The 25,754-nt window shown below is 37.2% G+C and overlaps 1 protein-coding gene across 2 annotated transcripts in view; it reads right to left on the reverse strand.

Moving 5' to 3' along the window:
* The window catches only part of LOC128889644 (uncharacterized), a 142,923-nt gene that overhangs the window by 36,575 nt on the left and 80,594 nt on the right, over positions 1-25,754 (reverse strand). For both annotated transcript variants that reach the window (XM_054147410.1, XM_054147409.1), the window contains exon 2: positions 3,465-3,900. In XM_054147410.1, the coding sequence (XP_054003385.1) occupies positions 3,465-3,900 (436 nt within the window). The remainder of the gene's footprint in view (positions 1-3,464; positions 3,901-25,754) is intronic.

Here is a 25,754-nt window from a genome sequence, read left to right on the forward strand (position 1 = left end):
AGATCTAATCAAGTGACAGATTATCAATATAATATAAAGACGCTACATTTCGTTACCATTTCGCCCCTATTCCTTCTTATGGAAAAAAAAATTACAAAATTTCAACAATTCTTGGCTGAAGGTTGCTTCCTTAAGGCTGAGTTGCACTAATTTCCATGCAGCTCTTTGCAAAAACATTGTTCAAGTGTATTTGTACACCCAACAATGGCAAACAGTCGTTAATATCTCCAAAAGCCACCGAAGGATGTTAATACAGTCGACGATCACTTGTCGGATAGCGTGGATCCGCCTTTATAAGGTAAACAACGCCACTTACGCAAACGAGATCAAGATGCGAGCATCTTTTCACCCCTCTTTCCTCCTTTTTACACACCCTTCGGTCTCTGTTACCTCTCAGCTCGCATCCGTTTTCGCGCAAACGAGGATTTAATGGAAACCGCCCCAGTTCCGCGACTGACTGACCTTAAAGGGAGTCTAAATTATCTCACGACCAACTTGTTATGCCAGGCTATGCCACGTCGTTGCTGGTTGTTTAAGCAACACCGAGCACCGGTTGGTAACGAGAAATTCTCAACGAACACGTTTAATTCCGGCTTGTGAATAGTTTCCGCTCTAATTCGGTGTCACCCTATGCCATTATTTATTGTTTGTACAATTCAATTTCAACGTTTGGATAGACTACGAAATCAACCGAAAGGGAGATCGTGTTGTTATTTGTTTGGCAGGATCTAGCAACGAATCACAGTGTTAATTGTTATTTGTTGCAAAGGGTTTCCGAAAAGGGGCTTTGGAATTTTAAAATAAGGATGGATAAACTGTATAGATTTCATAGGCTGGGTATTGTTTATTTATCAATAGTGGCATATTAATTACTGCTATTTGTGTATATATTATTAAAAATAGATTCTCTTTTGTATATGATAAAATACATTTTTTACATCGTCAACATCCGAGTATGACCATTTAGGTTGACAATTTTATGAACTAATTCTTTGTTTAATGTCAATGCAAATGTAACTCTTTGAATATTTATGTTGACGTGTATTTCATTCTCTGAGCAGAATACTGTTATATGACATAGCAGGAAATATTATTTATTTTATAATGTATTTAATACTTAATTACTTATTTAACTTAAATTTACTTTGCTGATTGCATTGAATATATAAAAATCAATTCCTTCAATTTTGGAATTAATTTTGAATTTAACGACAGCGGTCAACATGTTCAATATTCGTCATAAATAATTACTAGTTTAATTTCACATTTCTCTCATTGAAAGGAGGTGCACATGAATTAATTCTACTTTTGTTGCGAACTCCTTCGCACCCACATGACACAGTGCACACTCCAAAATTCTCCTATCAGCTCTACAGAATTAAATATGCTACAATAATGCAGCCGGATTTGATTATGCAGAGGAATTTTAGAGTCGGGACAAAAGAGAATTTCATTTGTGCGAAAGTACAGCGCCACTCGCTTTGCTTGGCTATCTTCACTGTCTCATCTTCCTGCCGGGTTTAATTACAACACGCTTCCGGTTTAGAGTTTTAGCTCTAATGTATGTAGTTCACAGCCTACTCAAAACAGACAGCCACTTGATGTCTTTGGTTTTTAGAAAACTGAAATAGGTATCAGACTTAAGGTCGTTTTAATTAGAAGTGGTTGGTTCTTAATGAGATAATTAGTACAATTAGTGTAGTATAGTATACAAGTATAAGATGAGCGAATGTGCCCACTCACATTTTAGAAATTTGATTTTCATATTTCTAACAACCTAATATTATAGAACATATTGGTTAAATTGTTTTTCAATTATTGTTGGAAATGTTTCGCAAATAATCTGTACAAGAGTACGTTAAATACCTTTCTAAATAAAAATCATATCGAGTTAAAATAAATTTTCCATATAAAAATATTTTAAGAATCAAAAAAGAATTTGTACGACGTAAGGTGAAATTTTATTTATTGTAGTTTCTTTATCAAACTAACTGTTTGTATGTAGACTTGCCCGATCGACTGTACGCACTTTATGAATTTGCAATACGCGAAACAAAAGATATTGAATTTCATTCAAATCGAACTCAACGTTTTTTTTTTTCAAAACAGCGCGAATCGAAAATGGAAACCTTTTGCAAATACCAGTAGACAGATAAAAAACCAGTTGATTGGATTGTTATAACAGGATAGAAAAGTATCCGTTTCCAGATCACTGTTACGGTTCAATAATTCACTATATTCCTACAATGTTTGAGTTTGCACATCCGCCAAATGTACTTTATGTTCCAAGAAAAATAACAGTAACACTGCTATCAAAATATAAACTCCATCGATTTAGGATTCATTTAGGTATTTATTCTAGCAAACTTCTCGTGTTCAATTCCGTATTGTATCACAATTTGTGCTACAGAAATACTCACTGTATTCCTTTGGTTTTCATCGTTATATATTAATATGTTTTCGTGATAAGATTTAATGTTCGATCAAAATTTGAACTGTGGGAATTGGAGATTTAGAAACAAAGTGTATTTAGGATATTTTTGGATAGAGCTGATGGAGATGGATTGGTCTTCACTTATTCACACTATCGAGCTTCCCTCGTGGAAGTTCATATTGGACTACAATTTAAGCTATGGGAATTGGAGGAGACTCCAGAAGATCTTCTTGGGTTAGGTCTAAGTAGACTTAATCTTCCAGTACAGGGGTACATTTACTTATGAATATTCAATCACCTATATCTAGACCCTACAGCACGGATTGAAACCAGCCTTGTTTTAATCAACTCGCTATAAGATTAAAAATAAACACTGTGCAGCTTTAGCTTATCCGTGTTTTCTTCATTTTATACTCGTTTCCTTTGAAATCAAAAAAATCCACAAAGATGCAAATCAATGAGTCGGAACAGTACTGAAAAGCTCGACTAGAAAAATATTTACAAGGTTGGAATTTTGTTGAAAGACAACGAAGTTGCGAATGTCCAGAGACAAGAAAATTAACAAAGCTGCAAACCGCGACTAGAACAATAGCAACGTTGAGATTCTCCAAGAAGACAACAAAGTTGTATTTGACGAACGCAGATGGTCAACAATGTTGCAAAACCATCAGACTGGGAAGACAACCGAGTATCTAGAGTTAGGTCCGAGAAGAGTTTAATTGCTTGCAATCTGCAAGGAATAGATTAGTCTTCATTTAATCAAACTATCAGGCTTCCCTCGTGGAAGTTCATATTGAATCACGATTCGAGCTACAAGAATTAAAGACTTAAGATTGCAGAAAAGTAGTTAAAGTCAGATCGGAAGAGTCCAAACTGTAATTTAATTACACGCAATATGCAACGAAATGGATTAGCCTTCATTTGATCAATCCATCATTCTTCCCTCGTAAAAATTCGTAAGAAACCACAGTTCGAGCAATTCAAACCGAAAGATTGCTGTTGCAAAAGACTAGATATAGTACGATCTTACCGTTCCCTCTGGGCGCTGGAGCACGGCACCAGGATCTTGCCCATGCTGTTCAGTTTTCCCTTGGGATCGCACAGGTTCCCAGAGGATTGGGTCCTGCGGCCAGTGAGGCCCTTCCCGTTGTGCCGACTCAAATTCGAGCCCATGGTAGACTGTTCGTTCTCGAGATGAGCCTCGTTCGTTCCCACGACGGCGTTCACGGCATTTCCGGGCGTGTTCTCCTTGTTCGGCCAATCGAAGTACTTGTTGATGTCCTTGGCATTGACCTTGCACGATATCGGCGGCGGGGGCGGGGCTGGCCTTGTACGTTTACCAGGTTGCTGCTGGGGACGGCAGCCTTTACGACGATTGCTCGGCGATTCGGTGCTTAACGAAAGTGTCTGCACCTTCCAGCCGTCCTGACCTCCGCTCGTGGGAGGCACTGTTACGACTTCCTCGCCTATAACAAAGATGCAATTGCGTTTTACAGTCCGCTCCTTGGCGTTCAAGGTCCGAGAGAGGCGGGGAGTCGAAGCGCGATGAAATTGCTTTCGACCGTTAGGTGTTTTAGGAAATTCTAGCGTTTAGGAAATAACTGAAGTACATTAAAGTATTCATAATTATTGTCTTTATTTATTATCATTTTCCCCAGGAGTAGGAAATCTGACAAATCTTTTCTTCTTGTTTTATTATGTAACAAACTCACGTCAAAGTGGATGGTTATACAGGCCGGTTGTGAACCGTGAAATTCTAAAAGAAATTCCAGAATTGAACCGACCAAGAACAATCCCGTGTATTCGCGTAGTACGACCGGCTGTTTGCGTCCAGAGTTAATTATTCTTTTCCCAGGCTGCCTCAGACACGGAAGGGCACGATACTGTTTCTCAGGCTGTTACAGTTCTTTTTCCCTCCTCCAAGAAATTAAGTTTAATAATATAATTTTCTTCATTCATGGCCAGGAGCACGTTTTCAATGCAAAGACCATGCCATGCCGTGCAACGGCTGTTAAACGACGACGTTACGGTTGGAAAACGGGAAAAATTATGACAATAATAATGCATGACGAATGAGACCTTTATGTAGATTTTTTTGTGTCGTACCATCAAGATTTATTGTAACACTGAAATGACCAAACTGATCGATTTGACCCCATGTATACTTTAAACTTCATCTTAAAGTCGCTCAATTATTAACAATGATTTTGTCGCTATTTTTGGGGGCACAATTATTACAGCCGGGAATATATTTCACCGATAAATTAGTTTCTTCTTCCTCCTTCTAAATTCAAAGATATGGTTATATGTTGATTTGCGAATGCAATAATCTAAAAAAAAAAAAAATTGAAAGTAAAGTTTATACTATAATATTTGCATAGTAAAATAAATTCCTCTATAGGTTCAATTTTTGTAGGTACGTTTGCAAAGATTTTATTTCGCATAGAGATCCGCAGTTTGGTTATATGTATTTGTAGTTTTACTGTTAAACACTTTATCAATTTTTAGAAATATGAAGTGTAAAAAAAAAAAAAATAGAAAGGGTTGTCAGAAAAATATATCTTCCTTTTTATTAACGAATGGTGTACAAAATCCTGTTGTACGTGTATTAGGAGTAAAAACAGTAACGCTGAGAACTTTGTGCTCCGTTCGCGAAAATGGAACAGAAGCTCATTAGAAAGTACGTCGTGTAATTAAGTCTGTAAATTAGAAACTGAATTGTGTTCGTTGCTCACTCCACGGGCTTAATCTTGGATCGAAGAAAAAAGTTAACGTCGTTCGCACGGTAGGATCTTTCTTCTGTATCAGAAATTAGGTGAACATATTACTTACGTATTAAAGTTTAATTAATCTTGTACAGTTACTGATTAGTCAGTTAATGAACTTTGTATGGATCGTACGTTCGAGTCCATTGCGTGAAACTGCGTCCTAATTAATATTGATCGATATTAATTAAAGGGAGAGAAGTGCTCGAACACGCACTATACGCTTCCAGCAAAATAATTCTGTTACCAACGGAAGCAAAACAGAAATTCCATTAAGCAACAGCAAAATTCCTCTATATCAAATCTTATAAATATTTTGTGAATATTTCATTATGATTACTTTATGAATATTCTTATGAATATTTTAATCCACTTTTTATAATACATTTCACGTTCAACACGATATGACTCGATAAACAATTTCCGCTACTTTCCTGATTAACAAAGAAGGTAATGTTGTGATGTAAGAGAGAAAACTTCGCAAGAACAACGCTTAATTAAATTGTGCTTACATCAGAGCATATTCAGTGCATCTTTTAGGAAGTTTTGTTGGGCATTAATACCTAACATTCCAAAATACGAAAGACGTATCATTATAGATCGCACGAACTACTAATATAAAAAAGTATAAAGTATGTTACGAGAAAAGAATGTGTTCAACACGAAACATTTATGAATACAATTATATTTTTATTTAAAATAGAACACACATGACAACCATTTCTATTTTACAGTTTATCATTTGGAATTAATAATAGCCGAACACCTGTGTTAATGTAACAGACATTGACGTAACTACTTGTTGTTGTTTCCTTGATTTCTTTAATTGTATAATAAACCAGTAGAACATCTCGAAATTAATGAACAGAAAAATGGCGAAATCTGGTTCAAGTTCTTTGTTAAAATGAATAGATATTTCTAACAATAATATCTTACAATAAACGTAATAGTTTATATCAGATCAAAGTTATTATTAATTCCAGTTGCATAATACATACATGTTGATTATTTGAATTCCTCCTTTTAAAATAAAGTATTTGTACAAACCTCGCTGTTTGTTACGATTGGAATAAATTTTCTGAATTGCTTCCTAGAATTGCACGTTAACTTGTAAACTTTTCGAACATGCGTAGCGAACGTTATCTAATAATAGTGTGATGACAGAAAGTAATTTATAAACTGTTGAAAGCATATGGGCACGAGAAGAAAAATAACTCGTACGGTGCGTCAGAAACCACCGTTGGATCGGTAATTGCACCTTACCAGTGCATGACTCATTTATAACACACGAGGATGCAACTACTGGACTTACACGAAACGATCCTGCGCGCTGTTTTCGAAGTGTTTTCATCTAAACTCGAGCGTAACGACCTGTCACGAATTACTACATTGTATTTGGTAAAAGTTAGCGGCTACGTGTATTTATTACAATTTTTCACATGAATTTATTATTCAACGACAATGTCTCTATATTCAACGTATATTATATTAAAAATGCAAAAAATTCATCTAGAATCTCATTTAAAAAATTTTTAATATTATTCAAGTATAGAAAATAGTAATCCAAAAAGGATTTTCATATGGAACAAAAATTTTCTGGAACAGTGACAAAAATATTTAGGATTATACATACACGAAGCAACATATTGTAAATTGTATATATAGAGATTCGCAATAATAAAAAAGATAGTTGAGTTGAAGTTACATACAATCCACACGCGATATTACGTGTGCAACGGACGTCGTAAAATCCCACATAAGCAAGATGAATTACTGCAAATGATCGATCGTACAACGCGTGTCGTAACGCGCCAGTGTTATCGACTTTTGCGATTGTTACATATTCGCGTTCGCGCGAGACCGTTATTAAATTATAACTGGTTCCTTCCGAGCCCGTTGTTATCTACGAGCTAATTATGCGCTATTCGTTTGCGTAGATACACTGAATCAGAAAATTCTTCGTGCACCTTGTGTGCTCTCTACTGTAACGGTTGTTCTTTTCATTCTGTTCTTCGTAAGTCAATTTCATTCTTTGTATACTTGCTTAAGATTCTGTTATTTTGTTAAAATAAATATCTTGCAATTATTATTTAGCGGATCCAGGAGGAAATTACTATAATGATTGTTTATTGAAGTAACTAACAAACTTCTGTATTTGGGACAAAAATCATTGAGAAAGCATTACACAACAACGGTCTTGGATTTCTTGCATTTATGGCATATTTCTGCATAAAAAAAAAACATGAATTGTACGCATTATACAGGGTGTCCCAAAAGTCGGGGAGGAGCCGGAAATGGGGGGTAGCTGAGACGATTCTGAACAACAATTTCCTTTGCAAAAATGTCGGATGGGGCTTCGTTAAGGAGATATTAAGCGAAAACCCCGACCAATCAGAGCGCGCGTAGACCGTTCGAGCGGCCGCGGTAGCGAAGGCTACGCGCTAGGCGGCAGCGGCAATGTCCTTCGATGCACGTCGAGTCACTTGTTCGCGTACAAGCGCGGCCGCCTAGCGCGTAGCCTTCGCTACCGCGGCCGCTCCAACGGTCTACGCGCGCTCTGATTGGTCGGGGTTTTCTCTTAATATCTCCTTAACGAAGCCCCATCCGACATTTTTGCAAAGGAAATTGTTGTTCAGAATCGTCTCAGCTACCCCCCATTTCCGGCTCCTCCCCGACTTTTGGGACACCCTGTATATTTAATAAATTTATTAATATTTCATTTTGCGTGTAAATGCGTGTAAAGCGTTTTCAAAAAAGAGCTTTAAAATTTTATTTTTTAATATCTATATATTATAGAATGAATATAGGTAACGTATCAAAAAATTGGATATATTTCATACCATTTATGTTACGCTAACAAATGAAATTCCAAAGGTTCTTTTACAAGGTCTCCTATATTTCATAAATCAATGAAGTAACATTAACATTTAATTTTGCATGAACGCATGCATTTCAGATAGACTGAACGTAATTTTGCATATTTACATACGCCGTAAACATAACAACCGTTAGACCAGCAAGCATAATGCGTACGGGGACTTTCTTGACCGAGTGTAGCTAAGTACATGGCAAAGAGATATTTTTCTTTATGATTGATAACTGTAAACACGAACCGTCACGCCTCGGATATTTTCTGCCTTGTTGCAGATAAGGGTATCCTTGTTTCAGTCTTTGTGTATCCAAGCAGACTCGATTAAATCTCGTACTTTTAACAAGATAAGGAGATCTGTTCGCTATTACAAGAATTCGAAGGAAAAATTATAAGTGGCAACCGTGTAATATTCCAACCAATTAAACGCAATTGTTGGACTTTTCAGAGCGTAACATGTAATCGTGACCTCGGAGACACGCCATGAACGATTAAAGATTAATCAATTCATTTCCATAATATAAGTATTAATTTTTGTCAGTCCATATTTAAGATATTGACAGATAGAAGTATTAAAAATCGCGAAGAAGTATCATAAGTATAATAGTAGAAGTATAACGAGCACAATAAGTATATAAGTATAAGAAGTATTCATAATCAATTTTTCCAATTATATGATGCGATGCTGTGTCATTACAGCTTGATTAGTTGCATGACAAAAATGTCAGTCTGAATTTTAATTAATTTCAAACAAAATAAATAAATATATACGTAACACATATTGGACTCAAGTTAAAAAATTTTGTACATTTCATCATAATCTATATATTATAACATTGAAGTAAATATTAAAATTTCAAATAAATATTTCAAAGAACGTTGGTCAATACGTGCCCAAATATGATTCATTTCACTCGAATTAAAAGGAAGAGGAGGTGGAAGAGGAGGTCAATACCGAATGTAAGCGTGAAATATCGAATGTAAACGTGAAATATCGAGAGCCATGTCTTCATTTTCCTGTTACGGGTAACAATAACTGGTCACAAATTGAGTCCCTGATGTAGGTCGGACGTTGCGTTCGACGTATCAGCGAAGTATCCGGACGATTGTTTGCACATGATAGAACGGTACATTCGCAATCCATTTGTTCTCGATTAGCCAGATTCGGCGGTAAGGGTTGCAGAGATAGATATTCGGGTCAGGTTCAATCGATAAGCACCGGATTCAGTTCGTCGGTTAACTTTACGACATCTAGATTCCTCCGTACTTACTGCGGTCACAGATAAGGACCTCCTTTCAGAAGAGGGTGGCAAATAATAGGGGCAGCCGGGCAAAGAACGATTTGCACTTTCGAAACGTATTTTCCTGGGTGGTATATCCTTGTCTCGGAACTTGTACGACGAGCTATCGATCATTTCGAGATTCTTTCAACACACGAGCTGAACAACGAGAAATAATCAATTCCGCCAAGGAACGTATGACACCCTGTATATCACGTCACAAGCTGAATATCGTCATAATTTATATAATATGATTAATACCTCAGGTATAAATATTTGTATAATTTATAAAATGTGATCAACATCATAGATGTGAATAATTAATTAATTTATTTATTTTTTTTTTATAAATTTGAGTAACATCTCAAGTATGAATACCATTATAATTTGTTAAATCGATTGATAGGTATCTCGGGTATGAATACTTTTATAATTTATAAAATGTAATTAATATTTTACTTAATATCCTAGATTTAAATATTTATATCATTTTAAAAATTTGACTAATATCCGAAACATGGTTTATTATATTTTATCATTTAGATACGTATTGTATGAATCAGGTAAAACTGTGAAGTATGTTTCACCGAATAAAAATAATTCCGCGTAATAAAAGGGTGCGAAAAATGCATAAATCACGAAGGAAAGTAAAGAGCTCAGAGCGCGGATGTTGTGTCGGTAGGAAAAGTGGTGGCGTGTATAAATGGAGACGATCGCGTTGGATCGTAAACCAATTCGCATTATGCCAAGCACGTGCTTTCCAATCAACCGGACCGCGGCGTATCCATTCGTGCTGAAATCGTTCCAGGGAAATCCATTTGTATGCCAATTAAACCGCGTCCGTCGTGCATTTATTATGGAAAGGTCAAAGGCAGTGGGCGCGATATTCTCTTGGATAACTAAACAACGGTCAGCGAAATATCCGGGTGCTACCGTTTACGTCTACCACGCAAATATCTGATCGACGCCGAGTTAACACGGAGTAATAACAATATCTATTGCTTGGATGGAATCATATATTGCAGAACGAATTTGTTTCAACGATTTCAAAAGTAGCACCGAAGCTCTGTCATATTTTATTTCACAGGGTGCAGAGTCAATGAAAAGAGAGATCGATGAGTTTTCAAAGCTATATAAGGGCTTCAGGAGTTTATTTCTTAACAACCACTGGATACTTTTGAAACCACTAATATCTTAGATATTATCATTCTTGTAATACTGAAAATGAACTGTGCTTGTTCAAATTCCATAATTTACCTTAAGAAATTGTGTGAGGTTAAATAACAATATAATAATAATTTAAATATAATAATCTTGATTATTTTACAAGGGTGTTTTCTATAAACGATTGCATTCTGTCTGGAGCACGTTGGTAGTTCGACCTTCAAATGCAAGTACAATTTGACCTACGTACAATTTAATTTCTCAAGTACGTATATATCATCTTTTCATTATCAGTATTTGTATTATCTCAAAAATCTGTATCTTCAAATGTAAGAAATAAAAATCTCCCTGAATTAACCATAATCATAAAAAATCGAAAAAAAGAAAGAACAGTCTCCATTTATCAAACAAAAACATAACTATTTAATCGAATAAACGTCACGAATAAATGGCCACACATTGTTTTCATTCATCTACCGTTTCGCTAAAATTCCGACCGCCTCAACACGTAACTAAATTCATTTATCAAACAATAAGTTTGCCATAAATCATCTTTCCAGTAACCCAGACGAAATGTCCTCCCTACTGCGGGTATCCATCACTTAACAGACACAATACTCCACTCCTCTGTTAACGCGTGCGATTCGTCATTACTTTGAAAGTCCATCATATAGTCGCAATAAAGCAGGCCTAGGGTGTTCGACGGTATTCCCAGATCATATCTCTAGGGTCATTAAGCCTTGCTTACGTCGGTGCAATATTCCCCACTTTAAATTCACTGAAATCGCCCTCGCCGTCGAACGAGCCGAAGAAAATGAATGTAATAAAACGCGATTACAGCTCGTTGAACGAAATTACTTTACGGTCGCGACGGTTTAACTCAAGTCTGCGTTTATCAATGTTTAAGGGAAGCCACTTCGGACGCGTAAAGTCGAAATTATATTCAACAATTTTTTTTTTTTTCTAAAAACAGTTGACTCAACGGTAGGTCCGTTTACTGAGGTTCATTGTACACGTATTTAATAATACAAAAATAATTTTTGGCAAGGTTCTCAGGTGTGGTTAGACCTGAAATGAAAAACGAGATTTTTCTTCAACTGTTCACTATTCTTACAAAAATCGATCTTTCGAAAAATCCATATATATGTATAATACCACAGTGTATGTTACGTAAAAAAATGAAAATACTTGATTTTTAATTTTAGGTCCAACCGTTTCTGAGAACTCCGCTATCACAATTAAAAAGTCATCCTTGTCGTCATAATGACTGTAACGTATCTATTTTATTTAAAAAATCCGAGTAAAAATTATTTTTGTATTATTTAATATGTGTATAATAAACCCCAGTAATCAGCCCTTCCAAACAGTAAATTGTTTAAAAAGAAAAAATTGTTGAATATAGCTACGATTTTCACGCATCGAGGATGGTTTTCCTCTCTAATGCGTTTCGAAGAAAAGTTAAAAGTGAAAGTACCTCGAAGAAAATGTTAACTAGAGAGGTTAAACGACGATGAGGCGTAGACGCGTGATTATTATCTCACCTGGTATTCGATAAGTGTAGCGACGCCACGAAGCCCAGCTTAAACTAAAACCACTAAAATTGACCTCCACTTGTCAACCATCCTGCAGACTCATCAGAGAGGTATGAGACTGAACGTGGTTCGTGATACCGATAACGTTAAAAAGTGTGCTACGAGTACAATTGATAAGACGTAGCGTCATTTTAACGCAGATACCGCTAGCGTTGGTGTTTATGCGTGTGTATGGTTTCGATTGTTTCATAATCTGTTAAAATTAATACAGGATATATAGATGGAAAATACCATCCCCTTGTTTTCAATTTAGGCGTCGGGCATCGAATCAACTCTATCGTGATCTTCTGCTCACATGGAGTTTCGTTAACGTTCGTAATTTCCTGGCCGGTCGATTCTGATACGATTACGATTTGTAATTTGCCTCGATTTCTTCGTAGATAAGATTCTAAAGTAGGGGGAAATTGCAGGGTCCAATAAGGAGTCATTAAGGTAGATATCAGGGTAACTGTATAAATTCGTGCAAATTCGTGCAAAAATACGTTGCATTATTGAATGAATATTTTTATTATTCAGTTATTCGATATCGGATATATATTTTAAATATCGAATTAATTGTTTTACAGTGAACGAATATTTCAATTATTAAACGAACACTTCCAATAGCGAATGAGTTGTGAAATGTTAAACGAATATTTTAGTTATTGAATGGATTATTCCATTTCGAGCAAACACTTCAATTATTGACTGAGTTATTCTATATCGAATGGAGTCGGTGAATGATTTATTCTATATTAAATAATGAATAATGAATTTATATCGAATGGAGTTGACGAATGAATTATTCTACACTGAATAAATATTTTAATTACTTGACGAGAATACCGGTCTTTTACATCCTTAAGCAACCGAAATAACGTAATCTTTCCCTTCAAGCAATAAAATAAGAATCAACATCACGAATTCCTTCATATTTCACCCGAATATAAACAGTTAGACACGAAGATTCTACCGTATTCGATTTATTTCTCCCCAAGTGGCCATCTCCTTCTGGGTCGTGCCACTGTGCTCCGCCCTGTGTGTATCTTTCTTCAATAAATCAAATAGTCTCGGTGGTCTCAATAGAGGCAAGTAGTCAGCCAGTCATAGCCGCGACATCCCTGTATTCCAACAACAGTACTCGATTTCAATTCCAGACACGCAAAGTAGGGAAAAGAATTCTTGCCCGTTGTATACCAAGACGAATCGCTCGGAATTATTCAGTTTATTCTCGCCTCTGGTTTCGAGTTTACACGTGGCAGGGAGGGCCGCTATGAAAGTTTGCCGTCACGAATGACAATTTTTCAAGTCGCCCCGGGGTCTCGAAGTTTCGCCTGTGCAGCGACGGGATGTGTTTCATCTTCGCGACAAGAATACAGAGTTATGGAGTTCGTGATCTCGCCCGTGCTTTGGGAGCGGACAAGAACAGGACCTCGCGTGGTCCCTTCTAATCGCGCGATATTTGCGCTCCGACCTTTGTGATACTTTGCACCGGTTGCGAAATGCGATTCTGATACGTATAGGAAACGTGCGCGACACACCAACGCGAGGAAATAATGCTGGTTCTCAGTGGAAACGACTTATCGATAAGAACTGTGACCTGGGGTCGTTTAATAAATTATTGGGGACGAGGAAAAAGAAGTTTGGAGAAAAATAGTCGGGTAACAGGTATTATTGAATTTATTATTATTGTTTGGTATACTAATATAAAACTGCCAATGTTAAAATTGTGGTTGGGAAAGGTAAAATTCAATTTGTGAAAGCAATATAAGCGTTATTGTAAAGAAATTATTATAAGGGTGGAAAAACTCGTGATTATTAAAATATTGATAATCGTTGAAATATTCGAAAACAAAGCAAGAGAAATTTTATTGGAGCACTCGAAGGCTTTTTATTTGTGAGCACGATGAGAAGTTTCCAAGAAGTTCACAGATTATTACAGAGTTTGTGTCCAGTGACCGCAAAGGGAACTGCATAAATTGAAGCCATAGTGCTTGGAATATTCTCGGGGTAACGGATCCATCTTAGCTGGAGTGCGTTAGTTCGCATCGTGTCATTAGTGCTTCGGCTAATGCGTTATTAGCTGAACCGACTGCATAATGGGGCTTGCGCATTCAATACTGTGTCATGGTTAAATGCTTTATGGTTGTCGTCAAGGGATTTATGTTCTCTGGTATTAGATAAATAGATTGCCAAGTTTATATGTCTTCTAAATCCTATGAAGGCTGTGTCACAAGTCTCTGTTGTAATACAAAGTTGTTGAAAACAGTAACATTCGTTAAACAATTATTCCTTGATATCTTTACATTATTTAAAATATTTAATTATTTTAATAATTTGTAAATCCTAAATATATTTCTGTAATTTTATGTAATACTTTCTACTGAATTCATTTGTTTTAAAAGGATCTATTTTATCTGTCAAATATGACCAATAATTTCTTGTTATCTATTTATCCCTAGCATTCAAGTACCAATAAAAAATTTCAATATCAAATTATCGGAATAGGTTCGAGCCCAGTTATAAGTTAAACCCATTCGACTCGTAGGATTTTCACATTCACTGCAGTGTCGCGAACAAGCGCCAATGACCGAATGGTATGTATTAGACTGTCATTATCTTTACGGGGCTGGCAGCCGCTGTCTGAGATTTTTTCTGATCTCCGTGGAATGTCTCTCAGCGCTATCTAGCGCTCATTCCAACGGAATGCGGACGATAAACAGCACAAAAGAGCTGCGCTGGTTGCTGAGCTGTAATTCAACGTATCGAGTGCCCCGTTAATGCAATATAAGGGGAGAAAGAGAGCAGAATGTGCGCGCACGAGCCTCGAATATGCATTAGCGCCGCCCTTCTTCTGTAGCGCGTTTGTCTCCCGCGCCCCAATGGGAAAAACAAATTTCTTTTCTTACTATACGCACAGCGCAGCGATCCTCAAACTCTTTCTTTATTTTCCACTCCATTTTCACGAGAAACAAATTATTAACCATCGTGTTTTAACAAATTCATATATTTCAAAGTAATACAAATATTGATTAAACTCACTTTAGCTTTAGGCTAAGTTTTCTTGGTTATAATTCCCGCTCACTGCAATAAACAAATTTCTACACAATTAATAGAATTATGTAAAATTCCTAGGAGGAATGAAAATCTTATGAAATTCTAAATCGTACATATATACAGAAATGGGAACAAATAATTTGATTATATAATAAAATAGTCGTGAACCCTTATACACCCCTTTACCGTTATTTTGTCGTATATTTATCGCACAAATTGTACTCTTCAAACTCGGCGATCACTGTCTCATTACGTACTATGATATTCATAAATCTTCCTGTTCCAAGTCGTCAGACTCCAGCTGTCTTTGGTTCTTCTTTTTCCATAAATAAACTAAGAAAATAAAACCAAAATTGTCGGTCCTTATTGCCACGTTACTGTTTTACTTAAGGTCGTTAATGGGTGTCGTAAAATCAATTTTACGAGGGGAAATGGCTCGGTAGATTGTGTAAGAGTCGGTCAAGAAAGGGATACTCCGTGAGGTGTACTCCGATGGCCTCTTACGTAAGTAGGCTATTTCTATTCGGGAAATTAACGCATTGCGTATGGATTGCGCGGTTTAGCAGAGGGGGAATTCAATTAAAAATGGTTTCTTTTTCGTGCTTTTAACGAAGCGTGAAAAAGATGCAGTTTCTCTTTATTTCATGGCACGTTTGAGGTTAGAAATTAGAAAGAAGCCAGAGTAAGATGTTACATTATGTTAGAGATGAGCACTTCGATCGCTGATTTGAATTAATCTTTCTGAAGCATTTAAGAATTTTAAGGTGCTGTAACTCGAAAGAAATTATTCTAATTAATCTAAGCTTATTTAATTATAAATGCTTCCAAACTAAGACTGGTCAAATGTAATAATAATATATAAAATATTTTTGCTTTCCAAGAATTAAAAACATTATTTATTTTAGTGTTGATTCTGTGGAAAATGATAACAATTGAATAAATAAATTTTATGTATCTACTATTCACAGTACTTTAATTAACTTCGTCAAGTCCATATTTCAAGATAATGACTTACAGAGTATCTTAGTTATCGAATTGATTCGAGTCATTGAAAGTCATGTAAGTTCCTTAACGTCATCTATGTTCGATGAATAAACTATATTGCAGCAACGGAGCAGAATAGACGAGAGTGGTCTGCTCGTAGCGGACCTGTGGAGCGCGAACTGAACAGTCTAGTTAAGTTTCAATGAACCGCATTACCTGTACCACGTGTCGCTCTATGAAGTTGCAAATTAACCACATTCACTTAGCACCTTCCATCGTCAGAGCGCAACGATTAGATTAAAAGTTACGAACGGAGGGATTATATCGTTTCCTTCGATCGCTGCGATACTCGAGTTTATTCTCGATTACGTTAATTGGCCCGAACGAGCCGGCGCTACTAATTTATTTAAATGACACGACTACCTGGGAGGTCGATCCAGGGAAATCAAATCACGAGTATTCAGCCACCGTTTCTTGCCTTCAGCTTAACCCCTTTCCGACTTCAATTCGCGTTCTTTGAGCAAAAAGAATTAAAAATGAGAATATCCAATTATGATAATAGGAATCGTAGGAAATTCAAACTATCAGAAATACTCAAAATTCAAAATAAAAATTCATCTAAACGTGGACGGTGTCCTTATTGAATAAATGAACTTTCTTCGTTCAAACATCAAACAATATCCGTGTGGGTCGATGTGAATCCTATTCGTGTCTATCGCAAACAAACAGGTGTCTTTTCTCGGGTTAAACGTGACCCAACTATGCCACCCGGTTAAGGGCAAATTCCATCTCGTCAGGCCCGCCCGATCGACGTAAACGAGCAAGATAATTGGCACGTGAGACGCATCGGGTTCGCCTGAACTGCGTAATGAACCCGTAACGAGTGAGAAATCCTTCCTTCGCGGAAATGTTTCCTGGAACGGCTCGTAGGAGCGTAACGAGTCCGCGAGGCTCGGATGCTACTACAATTAATTAGTCCCCCTTTGAAAGGGTGGACCGGGCCAGGTAGAATAGGAAACCGGATGGAAACAGGAACGAAGATGAAAGGTGAAGGCTTCCACGTTGAACGTGAGCTGTGTAACAACCAGAAAAGATGTACCGAGAGCATCAGGCAAGACCGTGCTCGCCGCACAGAAAGACCCGTCCTCTCGTTAAAAACTGCCGCAAGAAATTGCCCCGCGCAAACTTCTCTAAGCGCTCGTTGCTGTAACCGGCGAAGTGATTTAATTGCGCGCGATGAATGGCGTTGAAGTAGCTTTCCCGTCCGAAACCCTCGGACGCTTGAATGATTTCAATCGTGCGTTGCAATCGACGCGACTATTCGAAGACGTAACCTTCCGAAGGCAGAATTTGCAAAGCGCACTCTCCGCGCCACCGATTCCGGGTGGTCCGTATTTGCGAAAAAGAATATGGTTCTTTGAGGTGAAAGAGACGTCTTTGAGGGAGCTTTTAGTCGAATGAAAGCGTTAAGGTAATGATAAGGTAAGGTATCGATGTGTGAATACAAGTCTCTTGTGGTGAAAAAATGGGGATTTTTGTCTTTTCGTGTTGAGAGTATGTTGATAGATGGGGAACTTTGTGCAATGTTTGCAGGAGTAACTTGAGGAGTATAGTTGTACATATCCATTGCAATTGGCTTATGTAACGTGCAAATTGTAAGTTAAATGAACGAAAGTTATTCATGAACCTACCCACCATACGAGCGATCCAAAACACATGCCTATATCCATTCTAATTTCTAAAAGATATAGGAAATATTCCATAAAAGATGGAATTTTCCGGATTCCACTTCCACATGGGAAATCCTGGTAGAATGCCATATAGTACAAAATTGGGTCGATTAATTGAATAAGATTAATTATAAAATCACATGATTTAAAACAAATTGTAAGTTAAGAAACAGAAGTTACTCACGATTCAACCCAACGTATAATCGAACTAAAACACGTGTCCAAATTTTCATTCTAATTTCTAACTGATACAGCAAATGTTTCGGTAGAATATTCCACCATTATTCCCCCACACATGGAATCCTGCTAAAATATCATACAGTATGGAGTCTGAGAACAGAGCTTCGTTACGCGAAGCTTCCAGCGTTTAGATTCGAAAAAGCTTCGACCGAGATTCATCGGTCAGCACAATCAACCTCGTACCTCGCGAACGCGTTTCATTATTTACCAGCAACGTCCGTCCAGCCCCGAAAGCGATCCGCAAGCGGTGCGAGTGCAATTTTTTTCAAAAGTTCCATGGGAAAAACAGCCCCGCGCGGGCAACGCGTATGAAGTTTCGCGGCGATGTATCGCGTTGCACGAATCTATCTTTAAGAGGAGTGGCTGGACCGGTCAGGTATTGCATATTACCGAACCATCGGTGCTTGTTGCACGGATATTGCTTGCCTCGCGTATATCGGGGACCAAGCTCGGCCCGATTGCGTCGCTACGAACACACACGTCGTTGATTTCGTGTGCGTAGGCGGACGACACGTTATACGTTCGAATTTCTGGATGCGAAACATCCGGCTAACGCGATGCTTCGGTACCGTGGCTCGTGTACCGCGATATTGGCCCGTTAGAGCACATCGATGCGGACCGGAACGACCTGGTACGAGAATTCTTGCAATTTTTGCGGGATCGCTGCTGCGCGACTATCGCTATATTGAAACTAAATTGTCCGTTCGAGGATTTAGCAGTGATCCTGGTATTTGGAATATGTGAAGGGAGTATCTTTGCATGATCGCTGATTTACTGGGTATTTACGTGTTGGAAATACTTACGAGAGTTAATTTGGTTATTTTTTTTCACTTGATTAAGGAAGATTTTATTTTAAAGTCTTTCGATGTTAAAGTTGCTTCTTGAAGCTTCAATGCATCCTTTAGTAGAACAATTTTATTTCTAAATTTCTAGAACAATCGTGAAAAGTATTCATGATATTTATAGTGAAGAATATCAGTACAGTGTGTTCAATAATAACGGTGGAGTTAGGAAAGGAATGCTTCTGCTAGGATAAAATAAACAAAAATAAATTCCTTTCTTTTATAGAAAATTGAGTTCGAAAATGTACAGGTGCGTTCCTATATACTCGAAACTAAGTTTAATAGAGTTTTCCAGATTCGTGTACATACATTTCCTGCCTCATGTTATACCGTAGTCATATTCTATCTTCCCACGTCATAGCCCATCCTACATTACTTAAATATCAATCCTTGCTTTTATTTAACTTTGTACATTTTCTTCCCTCCTATGTCGTCTCTACTCTTCACTAGTTCATAATTTCCTCACTCTGTCTTCCACCCACCATTTCCTCCAACCTTATTTTATTATTCTTTCTCATATTACACTCCTTCGCTGAATGTATTAGCATATACATTTAGTTTATTCTTCTTAAAAATTCCCACACCTTGTTGTATCCGCTGATTCCTATACCTCATGTTCGTCTCTTACTTGATACTAGAAGTGATAATAGAAGATTAACAACAGTCGAATTCCTAAAACTCCGAACATCGTGCCTGATTGCTCTACCAACTAACTGAAGTCCGATCGATTAAGAGCTATTGAAGACAGAACGCTTCCTTAGACTGTTCAAAATCTAAGCGTTAAGACCAACTAAATAACTGAGACCGTTATCGCTTTGAAGATTCTGGACTGACGATTAACCGACGACCAACTGCTGGAAGTTCAAACGCTTTCAGGGTTCTCTAATTGACTGTTGATTGACTTCTAACTCACTAATCACGAAGTTTGCCCCGAAGACATCGCGACGACCCTTCCATTACGCCCTTAGACCGTCTTCCTTGTACAGGAAGGATGTTCACTCTGTCCTCGATGATGGAAGGAACTTCGACAACGATGAGAAGTCTTCTCCAGCCATTTGATCCTTTGTTCAAGACACATCGGCCCTTGGGAACCGTTAAATTAATTTCCACCATAGTCTTAAGAAACTTCCGACGTTTATGGTGAAAATTCTAAACTCGAAGCAGTAAAACTTAATATCTCGAGACAGGATTCCTATTTCTGTTGAACGTTGATTGCCGTCGAGCGAAGATAGCGACGGTTTAGTGTTGCGCGGAATATTATGTTAAAGATAGAGTCCATTAGAATTCACTCAGAAACATGGTATTTTTACCAGGAATCGAGCAAGCTCGTGCATGTTTTGCAAATTAGACGATTTACCATAAATTACGCGAAACCCATTCAAATTGATGCTTGTTAAATGTTATTTAGTCGAACTTAATAGATATTTTATAATAAACTCACTAAAAAAATTTGCAAAATATACCCCAGTGTTTAAGGAAGCTACAGCGAGAGAATATAAAGTCCTGAACGCTCAGAGTGGGACACTTGATGATATATTCAGTGGAAGCCGTATTCATGACTTGATGAAGTATTCAGCTACTTAGAAACTATGTCCACAATCGCGCAATTCCAAGAGTTGTTTTGATTAGTAATTATGCAGCTGGTAGCTTGACAAATTGCCAAAGTTTCCTTTGCCAGTCGAAATAATCTTCTCGCCTATAACTTGTAATTATGGTGGAGATAAGGATTAAAGAATCAATCCTAAAAGGTCCTTCGTGTTCGTTAGATATTTCAAAAGTATAGGATGCTCTCTGTGTGAACATATTGTATTCCTGTACAAGGTTAAAGAACTTTCGTTGTTGCTATAAGTTTGTGCTTTTAAAAAACTATATTATACTTTGAAGCATACTAAGAAGGTTCTAAGATTCCGTTCTAAGAACCGGACCGCGACTCGCGCGTCTTTCTCTCCTAATAATATTTATACACACGATAGTAGGAATTCCTTGCCTCGACGTGCGCGACGGATATCTCGAGTTTAGCAGATTGAATTACCTGTCAGCGTTTCGCGATTCTCAGCCACGCGAGTCCGCTATTCGCGCCGCGTCGCGCTGTGAACGAAATTCGACCAATAAAACGTCCCTGGAGAGGGATGACGGTTAGGCTGTTTCGCAGATGTTGCCTGGTAGCAAAAAAGACCTGGCAGCGATTGCAAATATTCCGTGAAATGTCGACAGGGAATATAGATGCATGTGTATACGTCCAGTGGAAACGCCGATGGAATATCAATGTCTTGTTACTTCCCAACCCTGGGGACGGCCAGGGCGTACGAAGGATTTATATAATTGCGTTCCACGCTGCTGGCATGAAAAGGACGACTGCCAAACGGATGGCGTATGTAAATAGGCTGTTACTTTTGAGGGTTTGATTGTTACGCGTATTTTTGTTTTTATTATTATTTTCATAATTATTCTTATTATATTAAGCTTACATCGTTTTATGTTATTACTTGTTTTTTTCTCTTTATGTCATGTATTTAAAAGTGATTAATTTCGATTCGTATTAAACGTAATAAAAATTGATTTATATTAATGCTGGTTTTCCTAATTAAAATTAAAATGCTTTAAAACGTGATCGTCAAAGTTTCTTTGCCAGTAAATTTAAATTTAAGGTTCAGTACTGCCTGCCATTTGATTAAAAGAGTTAAGGAAAAACGTTGACGCGTTACTTCATTGCAAAGGGTTGAAGGTTAACTTGTTCGGTGTCTGCCATAAGAAGGAACGAGAGCGACTCACGCGTCCTAGAGTGCCATAAGCTTCTGGGTTCAAGGCTGGTCTGATCAACATATGGGTCAGGGATTCTCGAGCAAGAACCCTGCTGACCACATGTGGGCCAGGGACAGATATGGACAAACCTATTTAGATAAAAATTTGGCGCGACGAATTAAAGATTCATTTGCTATTCGTTAAACATTTCACAATGGACAAATACAAACGTAACTGTTTAATTGAATGATTGTGACTAATAAATTGTTGTACGATAGTTGTATTTCTTATTGATCCACTGTATAAAATCAAATTGACGTGAATTGATAAATTGTTCGCCGATTGGAGCAATTTATTATAGTTAAATGTTTTGAAATCGTTTTATGAAGACACATGCGGTATAGTAGTCTTTATTTGTACTCTAAAATAAAATATAAGAAGAAAGCCTGATTAGAGACGGGGCAATAAATGAATTTCTATCTTTAAATTGTTACAATGAAAATTCACTTAAAAATAGTTCGAGTGAGAGGTCATTTCAGTCAGGTGAAAGTTAACAATTCAATGATAATATTGTAAAAAATATAAAAATTCAATAGTTCTTATGAAGACGTAATAAAGAATATACAAAATTCAAGAATACTTCTATACAAAAATAATACAAGACATAAAAATCTAATAACACTTTTCCCGAAGACGCAATAACAAATATGAAAATGTAATAACACTCTCATAAAGATATTAAAAAAAAAAATACTTCAATTTCCCCATTAATGGCTGAAATGAAATTCCACGTGCGTGCCTTATCGCTCCCGAATCCCATACGCGGAACCTGCTATAGTTAACGAGTCGATCGTATCGAGTAAACAAACACAATGACGGAGGTGGCAACGGATCAGTTATCGAGGCACACGTCCGATCAATTAGCGAGGGAATAAAATACATCACTGTATTTTGTAGGAACATTTATGATATTCTATCTAGCGCGACGTGGCATTGTTATCCAGTAACATTTTATCGGAGCTCGGCATGCAAACCCGTCCACGATATGAAATTCATAATATCGAGTATTTAAAACGAGGTCGTGGGGATTATTAAGTTATTTAGCGACGCGTCTCGCCCTACACCGTTCGCGATATTTTGGTATCAGCACCGAGGGATTCTCAGTTCGATGAATCGCTGATTTGTACGGCTCGATAGACGTTAATGCCCGAGTTCGTTCGCGTTCGTCACCATTGGTGTCATGGTTCGATCCTCGCCATTGAAAAAAGTCTTTCCTTGGCATGGGGAATTTTTTGAACAAATGCCATTGATTAAATAAAAATTCCATACATTACACTATCCATCTAAGGCTCACATTGAACTAATAAAAGCTTATCTAAATGACTACCCCATCAAATAAACATTTGCAAATAAATCTTTATTCGTCATCTTTAATTCCAATAAAATTCTCTTCGTCTCTAATTTCCCATCAATAAGTCAAATTAATTACCAATAATTCACAAGCTTCAAGCTGAGCATGTGAACTTTCAGGAACACAATCTCCCTTCTCTAAACGTTTCGCAATCGTTGTAGTTTGTTGCCTCACAAAATAGTTAATTAGATTTTGCAACCCATTCAGTGCGATTCAATTGAACGTGTACGCGAACCGCGTTCCCAAATAATGTTGCGAAAACTTGGAACACCTCGGAAGTTTAATTCAGACGGTAATTTTGTCTAAATTGTATCGAGAACGTTTCTGGTGAACAATAAACACATTGTTTCACGAACAAGTCAAGCGGAACGCAGTTAAACTTTTTCTCACGTGCCACCCGCGGAAGCTGTTAGCCGGCAACTGCTCATTACTGAAATTTATTATTTTCCGTCTCATTAGCATGCGAATAAAAGGGAAAAAGTGGGACGCCTAATGATACGTAGTACGTAACCGTTTATATGTCGCCGCAGACGTTTCTGTCGTCGGCCTTGTTAGTCACCGTCGTAATCATCGTTAACACCGTAATAATTCGATGTTTATGAGCGCACGATTATGTAATCATCGCTGAAGTTCTTCGACGCTTGATCAGAAATGATACGCTACAATAAAATCATTTCCCATAAAATCGTGTGCCATAAAATCATTTCTCTTGAACCATTGAATAGTGAACTAAATCCCATAAGATAGGCACCCTCGAACCTTCTAACATTTTCTGTAAGCATTTTTTGTATTTATGATAATTTATCGCCCTGTATAACACTTTAGCTGGCTCACCCCGTATTTACTTAAGAAATGTAAAAGAGAATACAGCCGAAGCGTCGAGCAATAAATTTTCCGTTCGCATGTACGGTTTTTCTGGACCCTATTTTCGTGCGAGAGCATCAACAAGCAGTGAGCAAATAAATTTCCGAACTCTGTCCATGTATGATCGATAAAACAACTTCACGTCCAACACTCCATATATATTACAAGGAACATCGTTTTTTTTTCTCCCCCTCCCCTATGAAAAATTGCTTCCACGTTCCGATCCGCCACGGAGCTCGTATTTGATCGTAAATCGAATCATTGTTCGTAATTACGGAAACGAACGTCACGAAATCCAAATAGACGTCGACGTATTTTCGAATTCCCAGGTCGAGTATCCGTATCTCGTACGGATTCTTGAATAATGCATCAAGTGAGATGAGATGAATCAATAACCTCCCAGCGAACATCGCTGTTCCGTTTCTTTCTTTTTCCACGGTCATAACAACCATACGAACGAATATGGTGGGCGGACTGGTACCTCGTTCGACGTGTTTCTTATGTCAAATTCTTAAGTGGTGCTGCGATTAACCCTTCGCACTCGAGAGGCGACTGTCAGTCGCCACTTTATTATTAGAAAAAAGTATCGCTTTAATTTTATAATAATCGGTCGACGTAGTTCATGGGTCCTCCGCAAAGGAATGTTATCTTTCATCAAACATATTTGTTCGAAATCTGTCGTTTATATTAGACATTATTTTCTCGTTATTTTCAGAATTCATTCTATTCCTCACCGAAACAACGTTATTTTCTACTCTAGCGCAATTTTCCTAACTTTAGATGAACTCGAGAGTCAACAAGTTCAACGCAACGCAAGAAAAAGCATTTTTCCATTTCTTCAAGACATAATATTCAGACTCTCGACCTCATTTCTTCGAGTTAAGAAAATTATACGAAATTAAGTGATGTCTGTAGTTTCTTCTCGAGTTAAAGTTTCTTCTCAAAGAGTTAATCGCCGTAATACTGACGCCGTTTCATTTTTCCCCCTCTTCGTCTTTTAATAAACCGTGTTTTTTGCCTACTGTTTTTCCTCCTGCACGAAAATACCTCCGTTTTTCCATCTGCGATATTTTTATTATTCCGCCCTTGGATTATCTTACGTTTCACGTAGGCAAAAACTAACGAGAAATTATCGTGTTTCTTTTCCTACGTGCGATTTGGTGCTGCCTCTACTTCCGTATATGCGTGGAAAATGTAATACATAATGCGCGCTGTGTGTATGAAGGATATAATAAAAAAATGTTTCGAGCTTGAGATTTTCAGAGACAGTGGCATGCGAATGCTGCCCAACTCTGATCGTAAACAATGCGTTTTTAATTTCGTTAGTTCCGCATTTATTATTCGTTATTAAATTCACTTTAATTGTGGAAAAGCAAGAAATTCTTTCTTAATTATGTATAATTGGTAAAGCTATTAAAATGAATATATACTTGTCGCATTTTTAAGATTGTGACATATATATTGATGATCTCAGAAAGAATTTTAAACTTCCATAGTTTTAATTATAGCTTTGAGTCTATCAAAAAATTAGCACCATTTCATTTTTTAAACGGAATATTTAAAAGTGTTGTGGATGAATGTAAAACAAGAAATCGAATTCTGAATCATTAATAGCTTGTACCAGCAATATTATTTACAAATACAATGAAATACTTAGCAACAAAATAGATGAACTATAATTTATCGAAGTATTCCAATATCTCACTCAATTACTCCTCTGGCGAAGGAGCAATTTGTCGTCTGTCTTTTGAAGTGCTTTATGCAAAACTTTAAATGCGTTTCCCTGAGTTCCATATCTAAC

The sequence above is a fragment of the Hylaeus anthracinus genome, unplaced genomic scaffold, assembly GCF_026225885.1.
Source record: "Hylaeus anthracinus isolate JK02 unplaced genomic scaffold, UHH_iyHylAnth1.0_haploid 11997, whole genome shotgun sequence".
Taxonomy (NCBI): domain Eukaryota; kingdom Metazoa; phylum Arthropoda; class Insecta; order Hymenoptera; family Colletidae; genus Hylaeus; species Hylaeus anthracinus.